Source organism: Vidua chalybeata, chromosome 3 (genome assembly GCF_026979565.1).
Source record: "Vidua chalybeata isolate OUT-0048 chromosome 3, bVidCha1 merged haplotype, whole genome shotgun sequence".
NCBI lineage: Eukaryota > Metazoa > Chordata > Aves > Passeriformes > Viduidae > Vidua > Vidua chalybeata.
Window position 1 is genome coordinate 32,749,910 of NC_071532.1, and position 26,719 is coordinate 32,776,628.

The 26,719-nt window shown below is 60.4% G+C and overlaps 3 protein-coding genes across 7 annotated transcripts in view; 2 read left to right on the top strand and 1 right to left on the bottom strand.

Moving 5' to 3' along the window:
* Positions 1 to 15: 15 nt before the first annotated feature.
* Positions 16 to 1,638, top strand: MRPL2 (mitochondrial ribosomal protein L2). The gene is made up of 6 exons (XM_053937171.1): positions 16 to 295; positions 375 to 516; positions 606 to 721; positions 811 to 921; positions 1,230 to 1,303; positions 1,394 to 1,638. Exons 1-6 carry the CDS (start codon positions 46 to 48, stop codon positions 1,604 to 1,606), a joined length of 906 nt encoding a protein of 301 aa, XP_053793146.1. The 5' UTR covers positions 16 to 45; the 3' UTR covers positions 1,607 to 1,638.
* A 562-nt stretch (positions 1,639 to 2,200) lies between these two features.
* On the top strand, positions 2,201 to 17,482 carry LOC128786525 (cullin-9-like). Of its 3 annotated transcripts, XM_053939835.1 has the most exons (30): positions 2,201 to 2,216; positions 3,029 to 3,637; positions 5,881 to 6,035; positions 6,442 to 6,960; positions 7,117 to 7,252; positions 7,448 to 7,638; positions 8,123 to 8,495; positions 8,721 to 8,922; positions 9,161 to 9,368; positions 9,468 to 9,661; positions 9,773 to 9,990; positions 10,124 to 10,355; positions 10,753 to 10,858; positions 11,167 to 11,394; positions 11,558 to 11,648; positions 11,716 to 11,887; positions 12,053 to 12,158; positions 12,294 to 12,389; positions 12,477 to 12,652; positions 13,156 to 13,289; positions 13,369 to 13,545; positions 13,803 to 13,918; positions 14,343 to 14,525; positions 14,870 to 15,027; positions 15,338 to 15,548; positions 15,647 to 15,812; positions 15,935 to 16,080; positions 16,260 to 16,377; positions 16,822 to 17,018; positions 17,102 to 17,482. In XM_053939835.1, exons 2-30 carry the CDS (start codon positions 3,043 to 3,045, stop codon positions 17,384 to 17,386), a joined length of 5,889 nt encoding a protein of 1,962 aa, XP_053795810.1. In that variant the 5' UTR covers positions 2,201 to 2,216; positions 3,029 to 3,042; the 3' UTR covers positions 17,387 to 17,482. The 3 variants fall into 3 exon arrangements, with proteins under 3 accessions (XP_053795810.1, XP_053795809.1, XP_053795811.1); XM_053939834.1 differs by lacking the exon at positions 2,201 to 2,216 and having other exon boundaries at positions 2,536 to 3,637; XM_053939836.1 differs by lacking the exon at positions 2,201 to 2,216 and having other exon boundaries at positions 2,536 to 3,637; positions 16,893 to 17,018; positions 17,102 to 17,359.
* Positions 17,483 to 17,682: 200 nt separating this feature from the next.
* The window catches only part of LOC128786526 (phosphofurin acidic cluster sorting protein 1-like), a 53,403-nt gene continuing 44,366 nt past the window's right edge, over positions 17,683 to 26,719 (bottom strand). For 2 of the 3 annotated variants that reach the window (XM_053939837.1, XM_053939839.1), the window contains exons 10-25: positions 23,912 to 24,005; positions 23,537 to 23,608; positions 23,103 to 23,233; positions 22,847 to 22,979; positions 22,634 to 22,738; positions 21,261 to 21,367; positions 20,804 to 20,958; positions 20,600 to 20,710; positions 20,410 to 20,512; positions 20,016 to 20,048; positions 19,612 to 19,654; positions 19,478 to 19,520; positions 19,242 to 19,383; positions 18,926 to 19,149; positions 18,618 to 18,731; positions 17,683 to 18,517 (exon numbers count right to left, since the gene is read on the bottom strand). In XM_053939837.1, coding sequence (XP_053795812.1) covers positions 18,402 to 18,517; positions 18,618 to 18,731; positions 18,926 to 19,149; positions 19,242 to 19,383; positions 19,478 to 19,520; positions 19,612 to 19,654; positions 20,016 to 20,048; positions 20,410 to 20,512; positions 20,600 to 20,710; positions 20,804 to 20,958; positions 21,261 to 21,367; positions 22,634 to 22,738; positions 22,847 to 22,979; positions 23,103 to 23,233; positions 23,537 to 23,608; positions 23,912 to 24,005 — 1,726 coding nt within the window. In that variant the 3' untranslated portion in view covers positions 17,683 to 18,401. The remainder of the gene's footprint in view (positions 18,518 to 18,617; positions 18,732 to 18,925; positions 19,150 to 19,241; positions 19,384 to 19,477; positions 19,521 to 19,611; positions 19,655 to 20,015; positions 20,049 to 20,409; positions 20,513 to 20,599; positions 20,711 to 20,803; positions 20,959 to 21,260; positions 21,368 to 22,633; positions 22,739 to 22,846; positions 22,980 to 23,102; positions 23,234 to 23,536; positions 23,609 to 23,911; positions 24,006 to 26,719) is intronic. The other variant, XM_053939838.1, reaches the window with a different exon arrangement.

Sequence of the window (26,719 nt, forward strand, 5' to 3'; positions counted from 1 at the left end):
GGCCCGCGGCGGCCCCGCCCCGTCCGGCGGCGCCTTCCCGCGGCCATGGCGGCGCTGGGGCTCTGCCGCGCCTTCGGGGCTCTCCTGCTGTCGGCGGGCCCCCGCCGGGCCCGGCCCCCGGCGCTGCCGTCCGGCCCCCAGCCCTGGCTGCCGGGGCCGGTGTCGGCGCCTGCCGCCTGCCGCGGGCTGGGCGGCTCGGCGCCGCGCTGCACCACCGACCCGCTGTGGAAATGCCGGGCCAAGTACACCGTGCGGCCCGTGGGCATGAAGAAGACGGGCGGCCGCGACCACACAGGTGGGCGGGTGGGCTGGCGGGCTGCTGGGGCCGGCTGGGCGCAGGAGATCCCGCCTGCAGCCGCTCCCGTGTCCCGCAGGCCGCGTGCGTGTGCGGGGAATCGGTGGGGGACACAAGCGGCGCTACCGCATGATCGACTTCCAGCGCCTGCGCTACGAGGAGGGGGCCCCGTCGGAGCCCTTCACCGAGAAGGTCATCAGCGTCCGATACGACCCTTGCAGGCAAGTGCGGAGTGCGGGCTCGGCCCCGGGCCCGGGCAGTCGCGCCAGCCTGCCCCCCTGCTCACCCCCGCCGCGGGTTCTCCCTGCAGGTCGGCTGACATCGCCCTGGTGGCCGGCGGCAACCGCAAGCGCTGGATCATTGCCACGGAGAACATGCAGCCAGGGAACAGCATCACGAACTCACCTCACATTAGTAGGATGGCAGGTGCACGCCAGGGCCAGGGGCAGCTGTGCTGGTCTTGCCAGGGGCTCATTGGCTGCTCCTTGCCCAACTTGTCAGCTTCTGTCTTCCAGTGTCAGCCAGTGAAGGAGACGCGTACCCACTGGGGGCTCTTCCTGTTGGCACGCTGATCTGCAACCTGGAGAGCCACCCTGGGAAGGGAGCGCAGTACATCCGGGCAGCTGGTATGTCCCCACACAGGGAACCCACTGTTTGTAGGGGTTTGGCTGAGCACAGGTGGAGAGGATGGCAGGGTGGCCAGTGACAGGGAGTTGCCATCTTCTCATGTTAGAGTGCAACACATCCCTCCTGAAAAGCAGGGGCAGCTCTGCCCTGTTGATTCCTCAAGGCTCTGTCTTCATCAAGAAGTGCTGCATTTAGTACAACAGTGGGGGGGCTTTGGGGAGTTACCAGCATGAGGACGTGCTTGTCACACAGTGGGATACTTTGTCCTGCTGCTCAAGGCAGCTGCCTCCTCTCTTGCCTGCTGCAGGGACTTGTGGGGTGCTGCTGCGGAAAGTGAATGGGACAGCCATCGTGCAGCTGCCGTCCAAAAGGCATATGCAGGTAAAGGAGCTGTGCTGCCCCTGGCTCAACTGCCTGGGCATTGCAACCGTGTGTCCTCATGGAGGGCTGCAGCTCTTCTCTGTCCGCTAGGTGCTGGAGACCTGCGTGGCCACGGTGGGCCGAGTGTCCAACGTGGATCACAACAAGCGGGTGATCGGGAAGGCGGGCCGGAACCGCTGGCTGGGCAAGCGCCCACACACGGGCTTGTGGCACCGCAAGGGTGGCTGGGCCGGGCGTAAGATCAAGCCTCTCCCACCCATGAAAAGCTATGTCAACCTGCCACGGGTCAAAGCAGTGGAGTGATGCCCGGGGCAAATAAAGTGTTTTTCATGCCACTGCTGTCGTATTACTGATGTCTTTTATGCACCGGGCCTTTCCTCACTTTCCCACGGGTCAAGTTCTGCTGTGTTCAGTCCCTGGCTGAAGTGGGATTGGTGGGAGAGATGAGTGTGGGGCTCTGGATTGCCTTGGCTTGAGTTCGAGTTTGGTGGGTGACCCGGTGTGGTCAATTGGCACAGTCGTGTCAAACCTAGCTGTAGGACACCCGAGCTCTTCTCTCACCTTCAGCTTGTGGAGGAGTGAAGGCAAGCGGACGGGAAGAGCTGCGAATCATTGACATCATCTCCTCCCAGCCCCGGTAGCGCCTCACTGCTCCCTGGCCCCACTTCTACCGCCGACTGCTGCTGCGTCCTTCCCTCGCCGCCTTCCCTGTCCCACCCTGCCCCGTCCCTCTGCGCCCCAAGTGCCACGCTGTGCTCCCTGTGCCTCATTCAGCCCCCAGCGCTGCCCCCAGTCCCGCAGCGCCCGTCCGAGTTCCCCGCTGCCGCCCGCCCAGGCCCAGCCCTCACGGCCGCCGTCGGGCGGAGTCTGCGCAGGCGCCCGCGGCCGGAGCGGCGCGGGAGCGGTGCCGGAGGTAACGCGGCGGCCCCGGCGCGGCCCCGCGGCGGAGGGAGGGCGGCGGGCCGGGCACGGCCGGGCGCGGCCGGAGAGCGCCCCGAGCGGAGCCGACCCGGGACGGGCCCGGGCCGTTTAGGGAAGGCTTCGGTCGCGGCCTCCGGCCGGCCGGGCAAAGGGTGCGGCAGCCGAACCGGGCCGGGTCCAGAGCTCCGTGCCCGGCGAGCTCCCGCTTTGCCCGCGCCTGGAAGGAGCTTTGATGCTACCGCTGGCGCGGCCGGCCCGCACGAACCCTCCTCCACGGGGATGGCAGTGCCATGCCGCCTGCCTTTCGCATGTGTGCTCCGGGCACCGGCCTGTCCCTCACCGTGTCCCGGTCCCGGCTGGGTGATGTGCAGCGGAGCCCTCCAGCGCAGACTTGCGCTGGCCTCCTGATCCAGCATGTGGGCTCTGCGTGGCTCGGGTAGCTCACTCCATCAGCACGCAGCCAGGTGTTATAGCTGAGCTTCCTGGGGAAAGCTGTCCTTCCTGGGCACTGCTGTCCGTATTCCTGCCGTGCCCACAGTCTGTTTGACAGTCCAGAAATCACTGTGTTTTGCCCTGTTATCTTGTAACTATATATATGTGGCTTTCTAAGGAGAAATTGAGCCATATTTCATACTTGCTGTGTTAGGGTTGTACAGCACTGTCCTTGGGTACAGCCAGTATAAAAGCACATTTTAATGGCTGCATTGCCATATCACCAGCACTGTGACACACAGGAACATGGCTCTCTAGCCATAGCATGCCTCAGCCACCTCCCCAGCTTCTGCTTCCACTCTGTCTCTGCAGACACATCTGCTGCCATGGTGAATGAGAAGCACAATGGCACCCTGCTTGTGCAGCTGGGGCCCAAACTGCAGGCCCACCCAGAGAAGCTGCTCCAGCAGCGGCGAGGCCACGACGACCGGCCAGAATACCTGGTCCGCTGGAGCGTTGTTAGCTTGGAAGAGAGAGCAGCGGGCGGCAGCAGTGCCTCCTCTGGAGAGACCAAGGCAGAGAACATCTCCATGTGGATGTCTGCAGAAGAGGTCTGTGCCAGCTGCCCGGCGCTGCTGGGCCAGAGGAGGCCGGAAGGGCCGCGGCTGAAAGAGGAGAAGGCGCCCGGTCCGTTGGCCACAGACGCCTCGCTGGACGAAGCCTCGCTGCTGGAGATGAAGGCCGATGTCAGGAGCCTGGTGCAGCGAGCCGGGCGCCAGGTGGCCGAGGCCGGGACACCCCAGTGCTCCATCCTGAGCACGGTGCACGTGCTGGGCGCCTACGCCAGCATCAGCTCCCTGGCGGGCGCCTTCAGGGAGGCGGGAGCCCTGGACCTGCTGACGACAATGCTGTGCCACAGGGAGAAGCAGATCCGCCGCAGCGCCGGCGAGATGCTGCGCGCTCTGGGTGCACATGATGCAGGTGGGGGCTGCTCCTGCTCAGTGCCACTGAGGAGGGGTTGCTGGGCAGCTGAGGGGTGCCAGGCCTTTGGGAGGGGTCAGATGCCTGGGAAGCAGCCTGTCTCAGGGCTTCTTGGCAAAAGGGGAAGAATCAGTCTGGATCTTCCAGACTTCCATGGTTGCAGTTGTCTGGACTGCTCTTGGAGTTAGAAACTCTTTCCCCTGCCAGGTTTCTGAGCTGGGATGCTGATTAACTCTTTGGAGAGTGAAGGAATGTAAAGGCTCCTATAGCAGCCCCAGCACCTCTCCTGCTCCACTGCTGGAGCCCAGCCTGGAGAATCTGTAGTTTCTCAAGCTGAGAGATGCAGCTGCCAGTTTCCCATTTGCAGGTTCAACCAGTAGCAAAGCTGATTGCCCATCCTGGAGCACAGACACAGGCAGGACTCTGACAACACACACAGCACTCACATAAACACAAGCACAGCCAGCTGTCTCCCCTCCTGCTCTTCGTCCAGCAGAGACAGAAGGTCACTCCAGCCAGCACACACTGCATTTTCCAGGTTCACAAGTACACACACATTCATGGATCCCTTGGGTTCCATCATGGCCCCTCTCTCCTGAACATGTGCCTGGATCCAAGCCCTTCTACCAGTCTCAGGGATCCCCCTGCTCATTGGTTTGTTAAAACCTGATGCTTGCTAATAAACCTGTAGCACTTTTGTTCCACAGTCCACATTCACACATCCCTTGGGACTTCCAGTACCACCCACCTCATTCCTTGGTCCGGACCCAGGACCTCCTACTTGCTATTCCAGCATGAAGTTTTGCTAATGAGTTACATGCACAGCAGGGTTGGGAAAGATGCAGACAGTCACCCTTTCCCACTGGCCCCAGGCACTGCAGTCCTGCTTCAGCTGCTGGTGCTGAACTCCTCACTTGCCTCCCTTCCAGCAGCTGTTCTTCAAAACACAGACTGTCCTCTCCCCAGTATCTGATGACTGAGGATCCTGCCAACTCCAGGCACTAGCACTGGAGAGACCCTTGCACTTCCCTCAGTAGCTGGCATGTCAGACCAGGGACTCCTACACACTTGATCAGAACTGAGTAATTTGCTCTGGGTCAGCTGTACACCAGTCTTCCTGATAACTGGCACTCCAAGCTCAAATACGTGATTTGATCCAGAGAATGATAGCACCTCCAACTGTCACTCACTCCACTGACTGACTCCACAGGGCTCCCACACCCCCAGTGAGGCTCCAGTTCGTGGTACCAAATGTCACACATGCAGGTCTCACCAGCAGCTAGCACTCGGTCTTTGCAGCACACACACAGGGTAGAGAGAGACTTAGTAAAGATTCAATAAGAAAGTGGGACAAACTGTGTCAGTCAGGTACAGGGCTGTCAGACAAACACACTGACCAGCCGTGGTTTAAACATGACTGGCACCTTTTATGGCCCTTTCGCTGCACCCCCTTTTGTGTTCCTTGCCAATTCCAGTTAATCAGATAATCTTACTGAAAAATAATCATTCTCACATGCCAGATGTCCTTACTAATTGTTGTCCAGATGTCCTTACTAATTGTTATGACTGACCAGATTTGTTTCTCCTCACTGCATCCATTAGCATTTGTCAGGTTTGTGATTCTTCATGTTCTTGTTTACGGCTTCCTTCTTACTTTAACTTTTTGCGGTGAAAGGTCCTTGGCTGGATACACTTAGAGGAACAGAAAATCTCCTTCCATGAAGGCCATGCAATGGCCTTTGCCATTGCAATGAAGACCAGTGCCAAAGGGCTTGACACAACCCTGGTGGGTAGAGGCTGGTCCTCATCCAGTTCTCTCATTTAAGAGGAGCTGCCATGGCTTGAAAGTGCATGATGAGACTTGGGTGCACCTGGAAGGTTGCTGGTTGTGGTGTATCCCACAGGAGATGTGGCTTTCCCTGTCCTAGTGCCTGAGTTCATGCAGCTCTGCAGTGGGGCAGATGAGGGGCTGATTCAGGTTAAAACCTGACTTCCTTTCTTCCCTGGGACCCTGTTGTGGAATCAGTTATTTGGAGTTGCTGCTTTGTGAGAATCTCACAGCTTTAGGGGTAGAAAAAGTACACCGTGAAGCAAAATGTTGCCACTCCAGAGGAAGGGATAGAACGTGGATCAGGTGACACTGAGCAGCAAAGCTGTTCCTTCCCTGCAGCTCTGTCTCTCGCAGGGAGGGTGGGGTGAGGGTTGTCTTTCTGGGGCCTGAAGAGTTTTTGATGTTGTTGCAGGAATCTGGGCCTATGTGCTGCTGTCCCTGAGCCAGCAGGATGGCATTGAGCAGCACATGGACTTTGACAGTCGCTGCACCTTGCTGGAGCTGTTTGCTGAGATCATGTCCTCTGCAGAGCACTGCATGTCCTTCGAGGGGATTCACCTCCCGCAGGTAGCGACAGACCTGCCACCAGCCCTGGACCTGCGGGGCATGAGGGGCCAGGAGGGGTGGGAGTGGGGGCCAGGGCTGGCAACTTGCTGGGACAAGAGGGGAGTTGAAGGTGGGCAGGTGAGCAAGACTGGCTGTGGGAGAGCTGGCACAGGACCTGGGCCTGGTGAGAGGCTGGGGGTGGTGCAGAGGCACCTGGAGAGCCTGGTCTGTGAGCAGGGAGGGGAGGGTGGTCTGAGAGGTCTCTGCTGCTGCCAGCCAGTCTGGAGCTCTCACGGGAGCCTGACTGGGAATGAGCTGGTGGCTCAGAGAGAGCTGGGGGCTAGAGGTGATCTGCAGGCTGAGTGTGAGTCAGTCAGTGAGTCAGTAACTAGTTTAGGTCAGAGTGTGAGAGCTGTGCTTGTTGCAGATCCCTGGGAAGCAGCTGTTTGTGCTGGTGAAGCACTACCTGTGTGTGACTTCTCTCCTGGACAAGCTGAGCAGTGGTGTGGAGCAGGGAGAGGAGCAGCAGGGCTGTGTTGTGCCCAGCCCTATCCCTGAGGAGAGGAGCTGTGTGAAGCAGGAGTTTGAGTTCAGCATGGCCATGGCAAACCTCATCTCGGAGCTGGTGCACGTGATGGGCTGGAGCCACAGGCACAAGGCAGAGCCGCTCCCGCAACGGGACCTGCAGCCTCGCCCTGCCCGCTCCATCTTCCAGCACAAGACCCCGGCCAGCACTGCTGCCAAAGCAGCCTCCACGTCCCCAGCAAAGGAGCCTGTGACCTTCAAGACGCGCTCGGCCTTCCCCAGCCGCAGCAGCTACGTGGAGTACGTGCAGGCCACGCTGGTGAGCGGCATGAGGGTGCGCATGCTCGAGGACTACGAGCAGGTCAGCGCCGGCGACGAGGGCGACTTCCGCCGCAGCAATGACGGCATGCCCCCGGTGCAGGTATCGCTACTGGGGGAGCAGGCGTTGCCAAGGGGCGTGTCTGCTCTCCTGTGCAGTCTTGCATGGGGACAGTGGGGTTGGACTTGGGGGACATGGGGACAGTGGGGTTGGACTTGTCTTCTACCAGCTAGGTGTGTTCTGGGCTCTCCTCTTCAGGTGTACTGGCAAGCTCTGGGCTGTACGTACTGGGTTCACTGGCACATGGTCGAGATCATTGGCCCTTCAGAACAAAAGGAGCTTGAGGGCCAGGAGAAGGTGAACACCCTGACACGAAACCACAGACTGAGAGCAGGTGAGCAGCCCATCGGTCTCCTTCAAGCATGTTCCAACTCTCCCACTGCCCTCCTGTCACCTTCCTTTCTCCCAGCAAGCTGGGGACTTCTTCTGCCCAGCATGAGTTCTTTCCTTGGGGAATGAGGAGTGTGCAGCAGAGGAGGGGGGAGACGGCAGAGTTGACAGTGCCCTTCCTTGCTCTGCTCCCCTGCAGTTCCACAGCCATTCCTGTGCAAGCCCTTGGGGGGGCTTTACTCCCTGCCTTACCTGGGGCAGCGGCTGCCCAAGGCTGCAGACACACTGAGCCGTGCCGAATGGTGGGAGCTGCTCTTCTTTGTGAGGAAGCTGGAAGCACAGGAGCAGAAAGAGATCACCTGTCTGATCCAGCAGCACCAGGGAGAGCAGGTAGGGGCCAGTGCCTGCAGCAGGGAAATGGGAGGGAGGAGCAAAGGGAACATTAGGGAAGGGAGCAGGCCGAGAGGAGATGGCAAGTGTGAGCTGTGCAGGGACAGCCTGAACGGGGCAGAAATGGGAGGGTGAGTGGGGACAGCAAAAGCTTGGAGAGCTTGGCCCAGCAGAGCAGTGAGTGGAGATGAGAGGAAAGGCAGTGTCCCCTGACGGGAAGATGACTGTCCAGCAGGGTTTGGGCAGGCGAGGCAAGGCCGTGGGGTCATTCTGCCAGTTGCAGTTGGGTGGTGAGCACGCGTGGGGAGGTGTGGGCTGGTGGGAGTTGGGCTGGGGACAGGCAGGGGAGGGTGGCAGTGGGAAGCAGCCCTGGGCAGCTCTGGCAGTGCAGCCTTTCTGTCCCTTGTGCCAGTGGCCGCCACAAGGGCCTGGGCTGCGTGGCGAGCCCGAGATTAACTTGCCCCCGTGGGCGTGGCTGTCGCAGGTGGATGAAGAAGCCCTGATGCGTCTGTCGGTACCTGCGGAGCTGGCCCAGAAGGTGCTGCAGGTCCTGGAGAAGCGGTGCCAGGGCAGCTCTCTGCGTGACCTGCGCGGCTCCCATGTCTACGCCAGACACTTCCTCGGGAGAGGGGCAGAGCAGGATGGTGGAGGGAGAACCACAGCGTCCTCAGAGGGTGACAGGAGCACCGGTTCTGAAGGCATGATGGCCAAGGCAGCGGAGGGAGACCTTTCTGCAGCCCCAGGGCCGCCCCAAGGCCGCAGTGAAGTGGCAGTGAAGTCAGATTCCCAGCTGTTCGGCGAGCTCTTGGAGAGGGAAGGGGTGTTCTTGCCAGAGGTGACGGAGGAGCAGAGCCAAGGTAATGTCCTGCCACGGACAGCTGGGGCAGAGGTGCAGTGCTGGCAGCAGCACTGCTGAGCACTGCTGCCTCCACAGGGGAAGGCTCTGGGCAGGGCATGGGGGCCACGCAGCCAGGGCTGCCTGAAGTGGGGGTGCCTGTGGGTGCTGGGTGTGTGGGTGTGTGGCACCCTGGGAGCTGCTGGAGGTGTCACCGCTGCCCTGACGCCTCTGTCCCTCCGGCCAGCACTGGGCAGCTCCAAGGGGCTGAGTGAGAGCGGCTCGCTGGCCAAGGTTGCAGCTGTGGTGGACGTGATCCAGAGCAGCAGCTCAGCGGTGGGGCTGCGCTTAGCTGGGCTCAAGCACATCCTGAAGATGCTGGAGGAGGAGCCCAAGCTGGAGCAGCAAGTCGGCACAGCCCAGGGTGGGCTGGGCACCGGGAGTGCTGGGTGAGTGCTGGGGTACTGCACACTCCTCCTGCTGGCTGGGGAGGGCCCTGTGGGCAGGGTGGGGGACCTGGAGGAGTGGGAGTGTGAAGGATGGTATGTGCAAGAGGAAAGGTGGATTTTGTGTCCCTTGGTCCCAGGCAGGCTCATTGGCGGGGCTGTCTCAGCTGCAGCGTGGGCGGGAAGGAGGTGGCTGGCAGGGCCCAAGGAGGCTCTGCCTGAGGTGTCCTGTCGCATGCAGGGAGAAGCTGGTGCAGGTGTCAGTGGAGCTGCTGAGCACGGAGGTGGCAGAGAAGGCGCTGGTGGCGGTGACGCTGCGGCTGCTGGCCGTGCTGCTGGCCCGGTACGAGTGGCGCGTGCCCTTTGCCACGGAGGGCGGCGTGCGGGCCGTGCTGGCCTGCATGCAGCAGCACGGCTGCTCCGCCCTGGTGCAGCAGGCCGGGCTGGCGGTGAGTGCCCGGGGGATGCCGGGGGTGGGCAGGGGCGCGCGGGCTGCCCCGGGCGTGGTGGAGGGGCCGCTGCCTTGTGCGCTGCTCTCGTCCTTGCAGGCCCTGAAGGTGCTGGTGGGAGCTGCGGACGCTGAGCCGGGAGGTGCTGGAGGGAAGTGCTTGCCCTGGAACCACGGCGATGCACAGATGATGCGGGAGATCTTTGCCAGCATTGGCTCTGCCTCCAGCAAGGGCTCTGCCAGCCTGCTGAGTAGCATCCCTGCTGCCCTGAGCACCATGCAGAGGGTCCCAGGGTAGGGGCAGAGTGTGGAGAGCGGCTGAGGTTGGGGGGAAGGACGGGCAGGGCGGGCAGGTGGCTTGTTCTGTGCCTGGGGGAGGAGAGTGACACGGCTGTGTCCCTGCAGGGGCTCCTCAGGGGTGCAGAACGGCCTGCTGGTGGTGAACATGCTGATGGATGGGCACCGGGGCCTGGCGGAGCAGCTGGCGAGCTGCGATCTCCTGGCGGTGCTGCAGAGCTGCTGGAGGGCCGGGCAGAGCAGCGGCTGCCCCCAGGCAGTGCTGGCCCTCAGCGCCATCAATCGCCTGGCAGAGCACGGGCTGCCCCTGGGCCCGGAGGCAGCAGGTACCGTGCTGCCCACCCTGCCCCGCGGGTGCCACGGGCAGGGCTGCCTGGCCCGACAGGACAGAGCACCCTGAGGGGCTGCTGCCACTCGAGTGAGTGCCTGGGCTGGGCTCACGTGTCCTTGTCATGGCAGGCAGAGACGTCCTGTTGGACCCGAAGGGCGTGCAGATGCTGCTGGGTGGCCTGGACGATGGCGTCTTGTCCAAGGAGGTGGTGGTGGCCCTGGAACGGCAGCTCTGCAGCGAAGGCCCTGTTCCCTCTGGCCAGGTGGCCCAGCTGCTGCAGGACCGCAGCTGCTTCAGGCTGTTGCTGCGCAGCTTGGAGCTGCTGGGGACAGAGAAGGCTGTGAGCCTGAGCAGCCTCAGGTGGGTGCAGGGCGACTGGGGGAGAGTCTGGGACCCCCTGAGCAGGTGTGTGAGTGCTGGTGGTCATGTTGGGGAGCAACACAGGGCATGTTTGTGGGTCCTGGTGGGGGCGTTCTTCACTGGGGGCAGGCTCACCCCAGCACGTAGGCAGGTGCTGATTGGTGTGTCCTGGGGCACAGGGCCACGTGGGGCCACAGCAGCTGTGCCTGGGTGCTGGTGGGGACATGCAGGGGCAGCAGAGGACATGCCTGGGTGCTGGTGGAGTGTGCAAGGTACCAGGGGAGCCTTGGTTCCCAGTCCCCGAGAGGTGCCTTCCAGGTGGGGCAGGGAAGCAGGGCTGCCTGTAAGCACTGCTGTCCCTGCGCCCCGGCCTGAGCAGGCCCCCTCCATCACCCAGGATCCTGAACAAGTTCCTGGACAGTTACCAGGAGGATGTGCTGCCCTGGCATGAGTGTGTGGAGCCCTGTGTGTCCTTCCTGATCACGCACAGCAGCAGCTGGGAGGTGAGGGGGCCCCGGGACTCCCGGCAGGCAGGGTGGCTGTGCTGGCTGTGCCTCAGCCAGGCTGGGCAAGCAGGGCCCCGCTGGTGGCAGCCTGGCCTTGTGTCCGAGGTGCTGGGAGAGGTGGGGAGCGGCTGTCCTGGCCACGTCCCTGTCTTGGTGGCCACGTGCCCAGCCTGGCTGTGCCTGGGCAGGCTCTGGTGGGTGCTGGTGGGGTTGGGATGAGGGGAATGGAGGTGAAGCTCCGGCTGCTGGGGGGCCCCAGGGAGTTGCCAGCAGTGCCCCGTCTGCTCACGGCTGCGTCTCAGTAGGTGCTGCAGGAGGTCGTTGGCTTCCTGTACCGCCTGGGCAGTGCCAGCAAGGACTGTGTGGTGGTGATGTGCCACGTGGGCACCCACGAGGCTCTGTCCAAAGCCCTGGAAAAGCACAGCACGGTCCCGTCGTTGGCGCCGGCCCTGCTCGACCTGGTGACGGAGTGTGAGAAGTATGCCAGCCTCTACAAGAAGCTGACGAGCAGCATCTTGTCTGGCTGCATCCAGGTGGGCCTGGGGAGTCACGGCTGCCTGGGGATTTGGGTCTGGGGGCATCGGTCTGTCCCTGCTGCTGAGGGACGGCCTTGTGCTCTCCGCCTGGCACAGCCCTGTGGGGGCTGAGGGGAGGAGGACCTGGGGCCCCTGGTAAGAGCCTTGCTCCATCCCACAGCTGGTCCTGGGACAGATTGAGGAGCACCGCCGGAGCCACCAGCCCATCAGCATCCCCTTCTTTGATGTCTTCCTGCACAACCTGTGCCAAGGTGAGTGGAGGCAGGGGGAGTTGAGCCCAGGCTTGGTGGCTGGAAGCTCCTTGTGCTCTGTCCACAGGCTCCAGCATGGAGGTGAAGGAGCACAAGTGTTGGGAGAAGGTGCAGGTCTCTTCCAACTCGCACCAGGCCAGCAAGCTCATGGACAGGAACCCCAGGACCTATTGGGAGTCGAACGGCAGCACCGGCTCCCACTTCATCACTGTGCACATGCAGTGTGGAGTGGTGATCAGGTGGGGCTGGGCCGGCAGGGCTGTGTGTGGAGGAGAGGGCTTTGGGGATCTGTGCCGTGTCCCTGTGCTGGGGCCAGCGGGATGTGAGCGGCAGGGCGTGGTGATGTCAGGGTTAGGGCAGGGAGGCAGGGATGGCTGGGCAGCCTCGTGTTTGCTGTGCTGCAGGGAGCTGAGCATGCTGGTGGCCAGCGAGGACTCCAGCTATATGCCATCGAGGGTCGTGGTGCTGGGCGGGGACAGCCCTGCCACGATCAGGACGGAGCTCAATGCGGTGAGTCCCGGTGGGGGTCTGGCTGTGGAGTGAGGCGCTGGGAGGTGCCCTCGGGGAGGTGGGAATGGCAGGAGCTGTGCTGTGGGAGCCTCCTTGGGCTGCCTGTCACGCTGAGGGCTCAGTGCCTCCCTGCAGGTGACCATCCTGCCCTCGGACAGCAGAGTGATCTTGCTGGAGAACATGACTCGCTTCTGGCCCGTCATCCAGATCCGGGTGAAGCGGTGCCAGCAGGTAGAGGAGCCGGGGCTGGGCCTGGGAGCGGGCAGTGTGGGGCGTCGGGGCCGTGCCCCAGGAACTGAGGGTCCCGCTGTCCTGTAGGGTGGCATCGACACACGTGTGCGTGGCATCGAGGTGCTGGGTCCCAAGCCCACCTTCTGGCCCATCTTCAAGGAGCAGCTGTGCCGGCGGACGTTCCTCTCCTGCACTGCTCGGGCTCATGCCTGGAGCCAGGAGATCTGCCGAGACCGGGGGCGGCTACTGCAGCTCTTTGGCAGGTGAGTTGTGTCCTGGCTGTGCCCCCCTGGTGTCCCGAGGGGGGGACATGGCTGGCAGCCTGTGAGGGGACTGCAGGGCTGGGAAAGGAGCAGCTGCTGTGCCACCTGGATGGGAGGGGCCCCTCCTCCTTCCTGGCCACCAGAGGTGCTTCCTGGCCAGGCCACCTTGGGATCATCTGGGTTTAAGCTGGGCTAACCCCCCAGAGCAGGATGCCAGTCCCCCCAGGGCTGGCACGACCTGACAGAGGTTGGCCAGGGACAGCAGGATCTCGTGGCCACAGGCACTGCACAGCCCCCATTTGGCAGGAGGTGCGAGGCCCCAAGGGCCATTGGGGGCAGGCCCCAGAGACAGCAAGGGGCCCTTCCTGGCTGCTGGGGGCTAGTGGGGCCAGCAAGCCACGGTGCCTTGGCAAAGGGCAGAGCAGGGAGCCACCACTGCGTTCTGCTTTCCCATGGGAGTTGTCCAGCCCTTGGCACCGTGTGCTGCCCGGTTGCTGTTGCAGACTGAACCGGGCGCTGCAGCACGAGCAGGGCTTTGCCAACCGCTTCCTTCCCGACGACGAGGCAGCCCAGGCACTGGGCAGGACGTTCTGGGAGGCCCTGGTGAACCCCTTGGTGCAGAGCATCACCAGCCCAGGTACCCTGCGCTCTCCGGGACCCACCTGTGCCGTGCCCCAGGCAGAGGCACCTGGCTCTGAGTCTGGTTGGCCTCGCAGACGCTGACGGTGTCAGTCCCCTGGCTTGGCTGCTGAGTGAGTACCTGGAGAGCGTGGAGCTGCCCCGCCGTGCCACAGGACGCAGGGCTGCCTTTGCTTCCTGCGTGCGGCGCCTGACCCAGCTCCTGGTGCACGTGGACCCCGGTGGCCCGGAGCCAGAGGAGACCAGAGCAGCTGGTGAGCCAGGGGCTGCTCTGCCATGGGGCTGGGCGGGCGCTGCTCCAGAGTGCCAGGCTGTGGCCATGGGGCTCCTCTGGGGAGCATCCTATGGCACAGGAGCTCCTGAGCCGGGTCATACTCAGGTCATGCTCATGCTTGTGGTCATGCCCAGCAGTGGCCGTGCCTCTCCAGCGTCCCCCCAGCCCTGCTGTGGTGGGTCAGTGTGCGGGGCCTGCCCATGGAGCCACACTGAGCCTGAGGTTGACCCTTGGCAGGTGGGAAGGAAGGGAAGAACAAGGAGGTGCCGGCCAAGACTGCAAAGGCGGTGGTGGAGAAGTCGAGAGGCCTGTGGGGAATCTCGCAGTGCTGGCGTGGTGTGGTGCAGCAGCAGGTAGAGCTTGGAGGGCTGACTGGGAGGGGTGTGGGACCTTCCCTGGGTGGCTGGAGCAGGGAGTGGGGTCTGGCAGTACCCTGGGAGCATGGGGAAGGCACAGGGCTGTACCTGGCCTCCACAGAGCAATGTGGGGACAGCCCTGCTGTGCTTGTCACGCTGGCACGGCTCGAGTTGTCAGCCAAGCCAGGAGACAGGTCCGGTGTCGGGCTGTTATTTCCTGCTTGGGCTGCTGCTGTGTTTCCGTAGTGCCCCCACAGCCCCTGGCCAGCCCTCAGAGCGGTGCTCCCACCTTGGCAGCTCCACAGCAGCACCAGGGCCCCGAGTCCCAGGGAGCCAGGCAGTTGGTGTTGGCAGGGCAGGGCTGGGGATGTTCCGAGGGGCACGTCCTGCTGCGGGCTCAGGCCTCGCGCTGCTCCCACAGGTGCAGCGGTTCCTGGAGGCGGCGGGGCAGGCGCCGGACCTTGCGGAGCGCTACTGCCGGCTGTACCAGCGCCTGCGCGGGGCCACGGAGGAGCTCTTTGGGCAGCAGGCCGCCTTTGTGCTGGCCCTGGGCCAGGGCTTTGCGGGGGCTTTGCTGCAGCTCTCCTTCCTGACTGCTCTGCACGTGAGTCGAGGGAGCGCGGCCCCGGTGCTGTGGCCCTGGGTACGGGCTGGGGAGCTGCCCTGGCCCACGGCACTGGGGCAAGCTCTGGGTGGGTGGTGTCCTGTTCCCCCTGAACCACAGAGCCCTGCCCTGGCACCCCGGACGGTGCCCAGCGCAGGTGCGTGCTGCTCATCCCAGCGTGGGCCCGGCCCTGGCACACTCCGGCCTTGGCCTGGTGCCTGGGCACCCTCGGCCCCTGCCTGGGAGTGCCTGAGTTTCCCGGCTGCTCCCTGCAGGGACATTGCTCCATCCCGGCCCTGTGGGCACTGGTGAGTTCTGTCTGCAGCCAGCCCTGTCCCTTGCAGGTGAGTGAGCAGTTTGCCCGCTACCTTGACGTGCAGATCCAGGAGCTCCGCAGTGCTGTGGGCAGCACGGGGCCTCTGGAGCGGCTGCAGCAGTTCTTGGAGCCTTTTGTTGTCTTCAGTGGCCTGGAGTTTGCCCACACCTTTGAACACTTCTACAGGTGAGGCTGCTGTGTCTCCAGAACCAGGGGCCTGGTGCAGCGTGGCCTGGTGTGCTGGGGGAGCTTGGCCTGCTGTGGCAGTGATGCTCCCGCTTTGCTTTTACGGGATCATGGAGTGCGGAGGGTCTGTGGGTGCTGCCAGTGTGTGGAATCACAGTCCCTGCTGGGGACAGAGAGGGGACACGTGTGTGCTGCCAGGCCCATGTGCCATGGAATGAGGCCGGGCTCGGACCTGTGTTTGTCTCCTGGTGGGTGGCTGATGGCCACAGGGTTCTGGCCCAGCCCTGACTGAAGCTGGTGGCCATGGCAGGCACTACCTGGGGGACCGGCTCCTGACACAAGGGCCATCTTGGCTGGAAGGAGGCATCGTGGAGCAGATCGGGCTGTGCTTCCCCAGCCGCTTTCCCCAAGATATGCTGAGCAACTTGGCCGAGTCGGAGGAGCTCCAGCGGCAGTTCTGCCTCTTCCAGCTGCAGGAGCAGGATAAGCGGCTGCTGGAGCTGGACGCGGGTCTGGAGGAGGTGAGAGGGATGGGGGCGTGGGGAGGCCGGAGGCCGCCGGCTTTCCTTGCGGGGATCCCGGAGCCTGACTTGAGCTGCCCTCGTGCCCCTGTGCCCAGGTGCTGGGAACAGCCGCAGTGGCAGACGTGCCAGAGGTGAAGGTGCTGGCCCTGTCCCCGCACTGCTGGCCTGTTTCCCCGCTGTGTTACATGGATAACCCTGGGAGGTTTTTCCCGGCGGTGCTGAGCTCCCCACTGGATGAGTTTGCTGACTTCTGCCGGCAGAGTGAGTGCTGTGGCCGGGGCTGTGCCCAGACCCTCCAGGGCAGCTCAGCCACAAGTGGTGGTGGGCTGGGAGTGCCTGACAGGGCTGGTCCCCGTCCCTGGCACTGACACTGTCCCTGGCAGGCCAGAGCCAGCTGGGCTGGGAGTGCACGAAGCCCCGTCAGCTGCAGTGGACGTGGCTGGGCCACGCCGAGCTGCAGTTTGGAGACTGCGTTCTGCACGTGTCCACGCTGCAGATGTACATCCTGCTGTGCTTCAACAGCGCCCAGGTAGGGGCTGGAGCCACGGAGGGGCCAGGGAGGCAGTGGAGACTGGAGCATGGCAGGGCTGTGTCCTCCCTTTCCTTCTGGTGGGGTCTCCAGTGGCGTTTGGGACACAGGATCCCATTCTTAGGCAGGGCCTGTGGCCAGTGAGTCTTGGCCACTGCCCTCCCAACCCTGTGCTGCAGGAGGTGGCTGTGGAGGCCCTGCTGCAGGCTACAGGGCTCCCTGCTGACCTGATGCACCAAGCACTGATACCGCTGACCCACGGCCAGGGTGTCCTGGTGGGGAGCTGCACACCAGGGGGTGAGTGCAGGGCTGGGGCACCCAGGGGAGGAGCTGGCCTGAACCCCGCGGGGGTGCTGGGCTTAGGGGGCTGCAGGAGCTCGTAGGGCTGGTGAAGGGGCTGGGTCCATGTGGTGGTGCTCGGGGCACAGGGTGTGTCAGGGTGGGGCCTGAGGCCAGTGTAGGGCTGGGGGTGATGGGTGGGGTGGGGCCCGGGGCCATGCATGGCGCCTGGGTCAGCGTGGGTGGGTGGGTCCCAGGTCTCTGTATGGGCTTGGGCCGGGGCCAGGGGCCGTGGGCGTGGCTGTGGCTTAGGGCCACATGTCGGGGACAGGGCTGGGGAGGTCAGTGGTGCAGGCAGCCGCAGGAGGCCCAGCTTGGGTCCCCCAGCCACACGTGTGTCCTGGGGCTCCTTCAGGGCCCAGCTCGAGGCTTGGCTGAGCCTGGGTTGGGGGCTGGCTCCAGGTGCACTGCGGCTGAACCAGGCAGCCCTGGCCCAGAGCTCCGGCCGCCAGCTGAGGCTGCTGCCCCAGCAGAGGTACCTGCGGACAGAGGGGGCCGAGGTGAGCGCCCTGGAAAGGAAGAGGAACGTCCTGTGCTGCCTCATCACCCGCATCCTCAAGGTGGAGAAGCAGCTGCACATCGACAACCTGGTGTTCAGGGTACGGGGGTGGCGCGGGCAGAGGGGGCACAGGGGCTGCGTGGGGGCTGCAGCCACTGCAGTGGGGCTCCCTTGCTGCCATAGGTGATCGATGCCTGTCAGAAGGGCGAGTTGGGGCCAGGGGTGCAGTTCCTGAGCTTCTGCTGCCACAGCGTGGACGTGCTGTCCTGCATCCTGCACCTGCTGAACCAGGGCTATCTCCGGCGCCAGGAGGGGAGGCCTCATGTCTTGGAATACATCTCTGCTGAATCCACAATGCTCCCTACTTCTCAGGTCCAGCCACAGGTTGCCTTCCAGACTGTAGAGATCAAGACAGCAGCAAGCCTGGCCTCTGCTGAAAGGAGACAGACTTTTTCCACATTCAGGTAGATGAGGACCTGGCTGGGAGAACTCAGGTTGAATCCAGTCTATCTCTTCCTAAACAAGTGTGAGTTTTATTTAAATAAATGAGCCAAGCTCCACCCAGTCCACCTTGTAGTCTGTTGGGGAGCTCAGCTGGTCCATGGCTGGGAGTGTGGCCAGGCGATACCTCTGTGCACTCAAGCAGCCCTGACAGTTGTGCTTGCTGGAGTGGTGGTAGTAGCTGCACCCTGCCCCAATTTATTCTCTCCCAGCTGTGCTGAGTCATGCCCTCAGACATGAGGGCACACACACATACCCTGCCATAATGGTAACAGCATTAATTTATTAAAATTAATCCCGAAAAGTAACCATACAATAAATTTAAAAAAAATAGAATCTTGTAAAAAAAAAAAACTCAGGTGCCCTCATCCCACACCTCCAGCTGGCAGCACCATGGGGTAGGGCTGGTTGGGAAGGGATGGGGACATGAAGAGGACAGCCTCAGCAGCAGGGCTGCAGGGGGACTGGAAAAGCTGCTGAGGCTGTGCTGCAGAGGGCAGGGCCAGCACAGCAGTGCAAGGCTGGCAGTGGGGCTGGCAAGGGTGGTACAGGGGTGGTGGGCCCTGCTCAGCACCTGGCCCTGCACAGAGCAGTCTGGCTGGCTGCAGCACTGGGGAACCTGCCTGGGTCCAGCCCAGCTGAGACCCTGGCTGGCTACAGGGCTGGCCTGGCAGGTGCATCTGTGGGGAGTGGGGCCCAGAGCCCATCCTGGGGCCCTGCTGGCTGGTGCCAACCCTTGTCCCAGGCTGTTGTTGGGGAACATGGGAGGCAGATGGCATGCTGTCCTGGCTGGTGTTGGAGGGTGCATGGACCCGGTCTCACTGGCCTCACCTTCACGGGTCTTGGCCCACAGGGTGCAGGTATAGTATCCCCCCAAACTGAGCAGGCAGGGACTGGTCTGCAGAAGATGGGGATAAGAGCGTGTCCATCTCCCTGTCTCCTGCAACCCACTGCAGCTTCATTCCAGGGATGCCCCAATGTCTCACACACTCTTCGAGTAGCCGAAGATGCCCACAGGGAGGTACTTGACGTGTGTTGGCCACTGTGCTGCCAGCTGGAAAAACTTCACATCGTTCCACTCCACCCCATCTATGGAGACTGAGAGGAGAGGGTGCAGTGAGGCACAGCCCTATTGCAGGCAGCCTTTGCTGTCTGGTCTGCCCTACTACAGCCCCAAGGGGCTGGTACCTGCCCTTACCTCGCAACATGGTGTTCTGGTGCTTGGCTGTGCAGATGAGGCGTGTGATCCCTTCAATGACTTGGCTTTTGGGTTCCAAGTCTTTTTCTTTTGGTTTCTTGCTCAGGAACATCACTGGGGACCAAGGCCAGACAGGACCAGTGTTAGGATGTCCCCACCTGGTTCTAAGTGGGAGCCCCTGCCCCAGTGCATTGACTGACCCCTGCTGGGCCACATCTCAGCCCTGCCCTCCTGCAGGCTCCCCCCACCCTTTCCGCAAAGGACTGTAGCTCCACAGGCAGAGAGCGCTCCAGAGTGGGCTTGGTTACCTTTCTTGTTTTTCTCCTTGGTGACCACGGTCATGGCCATGGTGCTGGGGGGCACCAGTTCCCCTGTGCTGGGGATGCGGCTGACCTGGAGTGAGCGGAAATTGCTCTTGAGTGTGTTCTTGATACCCGTCTCCCGCTTGTCACCCTCCTTCTTCCTGTCCAGCCCTTGTGTTGTCCAGTAGTCCACCTGCAGGCCCATCACCTCCACACCAGGGCTCGGAGACCTGGGCAACACAGGCGGCACATGCAGCACACAAGTGCTGCCTCTGCTCCTCTCCCCCCACTGCCTCAGGCTGAGGGGGCCTTGCTTCCTTACCCAGCACCTGAGAGGCTGCTGCTGACAGATGGAGAGGGGGGTGGGGTGCTCACGGTCTCCTTGCCGTAGGGAACAGCTGCACTGGAGACTGGTGCTGAACTCAGCAGGGAGGGGGTGCAGACTGTGGCATCATCTGAGTCCACTGGGAAGGAAAAGTGTGGGTTTGAGGGTTTGGGGGACACCAACAGGAGCCTCCCACCTGTGGAGAAGAGAGATGGGCATTCCCAGGGACTCACCAGAGGCACTGAAAGACTGCTCCACCAGGCCCACCTTCACCACCTGCAAGGAGAAACCAGAGGATACCCAGCATCAGCAGGACTGTGCACTGCACATCTCCCCTCAGCCCCTGCTGGCCCCTCGACTCACTCACCCCCACAAAGGGGACAAACTTCTGGCAGGAGTCCTCGTCGGGGCTGCAGAAGGAAGAGAGTCTGGTCAGGGTCTGGGTGTGCTGAGCACAGATTGCTATGTGACTACTAACCTTGTGTCCAGGCAGCCCTGCACTCGCAGGCGTCAATGGTGGCTCACATCCACTAGGACCATCTCCTCTGCCCTCCCTCCCATGAGACCCCCTGTCCCAACATGGCAGCACAGGGCACACTACACAAGGAGGCAAGGAGTTGTCCCCTCCAGTGCTGGGAAAGGGCTTGCATGCGGGAGGGCAGTCCTGCCCCTCTGTGGGGGCACGGCTCCTCTGCACAGCAAGAGGGATGGACGCACATGGGGAAAGGCAGGGAGGGGCCAGGCAGCGGCACAGCAAGCACAAGCCAATACCTGATATAAAAATCAAAATAGAGACTTCTCTTCCTTGGGTGCCAGAAACCAAGAGAAGGGAGAGGTGAGAGTGCAGCTGGAACATGAGCATCAACCCCTGGACAGCACAGTACCAGCTTGCAGCCCCACCCAGCCCATCCCAGCCCTGGCAGCTGGTCCCCACCACTGGGGCTATCACAGTCACAGCTACTGAAGGGGCCAAGCACACCAGGAGGTGGCAGGGAATGGTGCTGTGGGCCTCTCACTGTGGGACCCCAGCTCCCCTCAGCACCATGCTGCTCGTCAGTGGAACGTAGGGCCTCACTCACTTGTCCCGTGTCCCTCATTCCTGTCCTGGGCACGTCCCGGACCAGGGCCGCATGAGGGAGGACAGGCACCCTGGGGCCACACTCACCTCTTCTGCTTGTAGGTCAGCATGGCCTCAGAGATGGGGAGCTGGTGAGAGAGGCTGGCTCCAGCGATGAACTGGGCAACACGGCCTGCTATGTCCACAGTGTCTGCGGGCACAAAGAGCCATGAAGACCTCGATGGCAGCTGGGCACCCCCTCAGGGCACTGCTGATGCCAGCCTGCCCCACTCCTCACCTGCGGTGGGAGGCTCAGCCCTGCTGAACAGCTCCCGCCATGCTGTGTCCAGGAAGAGAGTGCTGTATTTGTTATCCACCGAGGCCAGGTACTTGGCCAGAGGGTGAGAGCCTGCAGGAGAGAAAGGCAGTGTTGGCTTCAGGCAGGGGAGTCTGGGGAGGTGGGAAAGGACAGCCCTAGGGCTGGGCTCCTCATGACTCTCACCCAGTGGTACAAGCAAGAAGCGAAGGTAGTTGAGCCAGTCGGGTGTCTTGCTGGCCAGCTGCTCCACAAAGAAACGGAGGACGATGCTCAGGTAGCTCTGGTCTCCTGCCACCACCACCTTCACCGGGGGAGGCATATGGGAGTTACAGTTACAGCTGCCAAAGCGAGAGGAAAAGGAGACCCTGAGGGATGTGCAGTGGCTTAGCAGGTGGGCCAGGGGACACGATCTGCCAGGCCAGCTGACAAAAACCCATTGCTGAGAATATCCAGCTTGTCGTGCACTGCCATGGGCAAAAGTAGTACTGGGACCCCCCCACTCCCCACAGGGTGTACACCTGTTTTTATAGTACCATCCACAACCTCAAAGGGTCCTAATGAGCCCTGGGGACCCAGGGCCATACCCAGCTCTTCTCTGAACCCATACAGTGCCACCAGGCTGATCCCAAGCTGTACTCACTATCGCTGGATGCGGGAGACAGTGGTGTTGAAGGCTGCCTGGATGTCTGCCACGGAGCAGGTGGATACAACCAACTGCTTGTGCGCCTGGAGCTGCTCACTCACATACTGCCAATGCAGAGAGCTCAGGTTAAGGCACCCTGGAAGCATGGCTGTGCTGGCCAGCATCAGCCCATGCCTGCCCTGAGTCCTGTGCCCCCCAGGTTACAGATGGGACATCTGTCCCCACCCGTGCCATGCAGGGAGGCTGAAACCATCAGGCAACTCACAGCTGCATCCTGAGGATCCCTGCTCCTCCCAGCTCTGCTCTAGGGGCCAGCCAGCCCCGTGCTGTCACCTTTGAGCACAGCAGTCACCACCCTTGCCATGGCAAGGGCAAAGCTGTCCCAAGAACCAGGCTGTTTTCCTTGAAATAAGCAGTTTGGTCCAGGGACCCTCTGATTTACTTTCTGCCATCCCACAGCAGGGCCCTACTCTAGGCTCCCTGTGCCTCTGCTCATTCCCTCTTCTTGCTCTCTCCCACTGTGGCACTCCAAAATCCTTCTGTCTCTTCATGTGTCTGCATGCAGTTCAACAGTGGCAAAATAGGCAGTCAAGATGGACAAGGGGGCTGGTTCTGGGAGTGGGCACTGACCCTTTTTTCCCTATCCAGGACAAGTGTAACAAGCCAAGAATGCATGGCCTGAGTCAAGACTTTACCGCCTCTCACTAAACCCTTTCTTCTGCCTCAACATTTTCCAGCACCCTTTCTGGATGCCAGATGTAGCTCCAGGATCCTGAAGGGGTCTCACAGGTGTTTTATCTAACTGCATGTTTGCACATATGTACATTTCCTTGCTCACCTTTCACTTTAGAGCTCTAGGTATGTGGGAAGCAAGTATTTGTCAGGGGCTGGGCCTGTCCTCACACCCCACCCTGCTCTGATGATGTAGTTAATGCTCCCTGGAAGTGGCAGGTGACACACTTCCATCTCTCAGTGGGAAATACCTCTGCTGCTTCCCAGGGCCTGGTGCCCACAGAGGAAGGGAGCTCTTTGACAGGGAATCCAACAAAGCTCTGTCCCATGGGTTTCCTGGAAGCCAGGACCAAGCAGTGAGGGCCTAAGGCACAGCCTGCTAGCCAGCATTTCTGGGACTGATCAGGACATTATGTTTTGAGGATCCAGTGATGCTGTGTGATGGAGCGGAGACACCTGACTCATGTGTATGTGACTCAGCACCCTGTAAATGCATTGTCTCCCTGAAGGAAGGCCCACACTGGGGGAGAGGAGGGTACAGCTGGTGCCAGTTTCCCTAGGATGCCCTGCTATGACTGGGAGAATCCACTCTGCTTCCAGCTGCCCACATGCATCTAGCTCCCATCACACCTACTCACCTGCCCCTGCCACTCAGCGACATTCACCAGCACGATGCTCTCGGGGAGCTGTTCGTCTGAGACCAGGATCTGGTTCAGCTGATCATAAACAGATTTTCGAGGCACCTGTGACAGCATCACCACAGAGGTTAACCCCAGTCAGCCACCTTGGACACTGCCCATGCCTGAAGATCTGGCAGAGCTCTTGAATGAGAAGCCTCCAAGTGGGCTCACCTGGGTGTTATGCCATGAGTCTGGAGAGCTCTCACTGTCCAGGCTGCTGGCACGGCCACCTTGTACCTTTGAGCTCTGCCGGTCCTTCACGGAGGTGCTGCGGGGACGCCACAACTGCTTGCTCTCTGCCTTGCTGTGAAGGAGAAGCAAGAGAGGCAAAACTGGTGAGGAAATCTCATCTCCACCAACCCCTACTCAGTTCAGGGAGCCAGTGTGAGCTCTCTCAGCCCTGGGAGAGGGCACAGACCTGCCTTACCTGGGGGATACGGCACTGGGAAGATCGGCTTTGGTCCCAGGGCCCAGCTGGGCCAGTCTGTCCATGCTGCCCTCTCTCATGGCAGCCTCTGTGGGGGTCAGCCGGGAACACGACTCCTCTGCCACCAGCTCCTGAGGGCCACACAGAGTCACTTCACACACACTGCTATCCTAGCTCCAACAGGGAGCAACCCTGCACCCATGGGTGCCCATCATCAAGAGAGACCAGGTGGCCCTTCTGGAGAGGAAAGGCTGCAGGGTCTTGGGAGGGCTGGGTTGCATGTCCTGCAGACCCTAACACTCCTTCAACTCTTGCTGCTCTCCAGCACAATATACTTGTCTTCCCAGCCAGCTCACAGCCTGGTGGGCATCCCTGGTACTCCAGAAAGCAAGCTGAGGTTTAAAAGAGCTCCACATCCCGTAGCCTGGACTCACCACTGCAGGGACCTCTGTTCCTTGGTCTTCCTGTAGTCGCTGTGCTCCTGGCTTCTTCTTGTCTGCCTCGCCCTGGGGGACAGGGAGTGGGGTCAGAGCAGGATGGAGCACTCTGTGCAGGGCAACTGCCAGTGACCCATGCCTGGCCTCACAGAACTCCCACGGGGGAGTCGGGCATCTCTGGGACTGGCCCCAGAGGATGTCCCCCATCGCTACCTGTCTGCCTGTGCTGGGAAAAAGAGGAGGAAAGAAGGAAAGGAGCAGCCCCAGGCAGGCGCTGCCAGGAGCTGTGGTCTCAGAGCGCGGGCACTGTAGGGGTGCTGGGCTGGCTGGGGAGGGAAAGGGGCAAGAGGTGGTGGTGGAGGTGTAACTCACAGGGCTGCCCGACTCTTGATCCTGCCCTTTCTGGCTGTGCAGACTGCCGATCTCAGTCTGGGAACCAGAATGAGAGACTCCCTCAAAGAAACGCCTGCAGAGAAACAGACAGACGAACGGACGGACAGACAGACAGACGGGAGAGAAAAAGGCAGGAATAAGAGAGGAACAAAGTCACCACGATCCCAGCACACCCCCACCGGCCTGTCCCAAGCACAGAGCTCTGTGGAGAGGTCCTCAGTGGGACACAGGGCCAGACAGCTAAGTGTCTGGGTGATGCACAGCTGAGGAGCAGACCTGTCAGCAGTGCCCCCTGTGACCTCAGGGAGCTGGAGGTAGGGTCTCCTGGGGTTTTCTGCCTCAGGTGATCCCCTATCCCTGCAGTGCAGGTGAGGAGCTGCATCACTGGTATACACATCTCACTGGTATACAGTCTCTGTCAACACCACAATTTCAGCGTGCCACCAAATCTCTATGCTTCCTCTGCACCATCATAGCTTCCACAGACTTCTGCTGCCTTCCCTCCTGCTCCCCCTTTTCCAGGGATTGCTTCTTGCCTCTGCCTGCTGCTGCTGCACACTTCCAACTGCAGCGTTCACCTTCCCTTTCTGCTTTCCCCTTTCCCAAGGCTCTGAAGATCTCAGTATTGCACACAGAAACACACCTCAGGTAGCACAGTACTTAAATTTGCCAAGTTTTCGGTCTCTGAGCTGACACTTTGGTAGAGTTGGATAGTGCAGCTCCAAGGTCCTGTTTTCAAGACACTATAGTTCACACAGGAACTCTCTTGGGGAATCCAGGACAGTCTCTGCCACTACAGTGTGAGCTTCTACCTTTGATTACCCTTTTTCCACACATTATTTCTTTGCCAAGGACCCCTTTCACAGCCTGTGGGCTGCTCAAAATCTAGTCTTTAGGAAACGAGTGAAGTCTATCACTGGATCTCACTTGCCAGTTTTCCCAGGACCTTTATAGCAAACAGAATCCACCTGCAATGTGTCACTTTGCTGCAGGAGATCAGAGCTGGATTCCCTCGAAGCTTTGTGCCTGCTCTCAGTAACTCCCAGGATATGTTTCTCCTGATATGCCTAGTGTGCAGATATGACTATGAGGTTGCAGGGATGGACACTGAGGCATAAGATATAGAGAAGTTCTGTTATCAGAAGAACTCTATCAGAGTGTCTTTCCATTGTTTTCTACTTTTCTCATCAGGATTTACCTGCAGTTTCCTGCAGGATATCTCCTCGGAACATCCGAACATCCTGCCTGCTCCTTTTATTTCCTTTTATCATGCTTTCTCATTTGTATACAGCACACTGTACTGCCAGGCACAACAGTGATAGTCAGGTTTTACTACTCCTGAAAGGACATTCCACCTCTGTAAATAAATGATGGTTCCCACACAGAGCAGCTCTTCAGCAGCAGTGTTTATACATCGTTTGGGAAAAGTCATGGCTTGATTTTCCCCTCACTGGCTCTGTGACCAGTTGCTTCAGGTTTAGAGTCACAATAGTGCCCTGGTGGGACATTTTCTCCAGGCCACACTGGTATAAATTACATCTCCTTTTACCAACATCTTTCTTCTCTCTCTTCCTTTTCATTCTCTGCTACAAAATCTCAGGCATTGTCAGCACTCTGTAGAGTCATTACTCTACACTTGCCTTTTGCCAGACAAAAATTCAATCCATACAGACTACATTAGTAACTTAAGAGTCAAAATAGAAAAACATGTAGGTTTTCTAATAGATCACCCCTCAATCAGCATCTCTTCCACACTTCTCTATATTGTCCCAAGTAATCCCACCAGAATGTGACATACCCATCGTGTCACTAGCATCACAAAGAGGTATCTTCATTCCTTCCTTTTTCTTAGACACTGGATGTGTCTAGATTATATTATACTTCCTCTGGCTTTCAACACTCCATTTAAATCAGGCTGTCTCCTCCTTCCCCATGAAAGCTGTGTTTATTTGTGCCCTCTCTCACTTGCAATTCAGAAGCTTTCATCCCTCAAGGACATCACATTAAGCACAGAGCTGTTGTGCAATTTCCTGTTCTGCAGTTTAAAGGCTCTCCTCCTACAGGCATGACTGAGCCCACATCTCAGCACTCTGAGATTTATGTGAAGCCCAGTCCTTCTGCACAGCCTCCTTTTGTTCTAAATCAATTTAGCCCCCCTTGTCCCATCCATTTTCCCAGTCACCTATGAAGACATTTGCTCATTCACCTTTGACCTTCAATCAACAGGTCTGACTTGAGGTCCTGCCTAACAGCCTCAGTTCCAGCTCCAGTTTTGCCCCAGTGCAGGAGCAAACTGCTGCTGCGTGGCCTCCCTGGCTGATCAAAAGGATCAGCTCTCAGCACCATTGGCCCAACCCAGGGCACCAGCCACTTCCCACCATTAAGGACTGCACACCATTAGTGCCCTTGCTTCACAGAAATGTTTACAGTGTCAAGCAAGGCTGTCTATGACAAGAAATCCAAGTGAGGATCACCTCAAATTTACAGGCTAGGCTATAATTTACCCCCTGAGAAGGCTACACAGCACTTGGGAATGACAAAGTCTACATGAAGCACCTTGGCAGGCAGCTTCCGCATCTCCTTAGGAAAAATACAGTCCCAGAATTTTGTGAAGTATTTCTTTGTGAATTCAAGGGATACACATTCAGCACTGCTAGAAACTGAGGCACCAAACCAAGGCATTGAGAGACCAACCCAAGCCAGGGATACTTTCTGAACAGGATGAAGAACAGCTCAGAGCCCAATAGGTTGTCCTTCCAGGAATAGCACCAAACACTCCAGGAAGAC

What these genes read in the sequence shown, in the direction of transcription:
- LOC128786525 (XM_053939834.1), top strand. Translation starts at nt 2,920, where the DNA reads ATGGCTGCATTGCCATATCACCAGCACTGTGACACACAGGAACATGGC. An exon ending in CTGGGCACCGGGAGTGCTGG is followed by an intron (nt 8,923 to 9,160) that starts GTGAGTGCTGGG and finishes TGTCGCATGCAG; the next exon opens with GGAGAAGCTGGTGCAGGTGT. An exon ending in CCTGGGCCCGGAGGCAGCAG is followed by an intron (nt 9,991 to 10,123) that starts GTACCGTGCTGC and finishes TTGTCATGGCAG; the next exon opens with GCAGAGACGTCCTGTTGGAC.
- MRPL2 (XM_053937171.1), top strand. Translation starts at nt 46, where the DNA reads ATGGCGGCGCTGGGGCTCTGCCGCGCCTTCGGGGCTCTCCTGCTGTCG. An exon ending in GGGCGGCCGCGACCACACAG is followed by an intron (nt 296 to 374) that starts GTGGGCGGGTGG and finishes CGTGTCCCGCAG; the next exon opens with GCCGCGTGCGTGTGCGGGGA. An exon ending in CGTCCAAAAGGCATATGCAG is followed by an intron (nt 1,304 to 1,393) that starts GTAAAGGAGCTG and finishes TCTGTCCGCTAG; the next exon opens with GTGCTGGAGACCTGCGTGGC.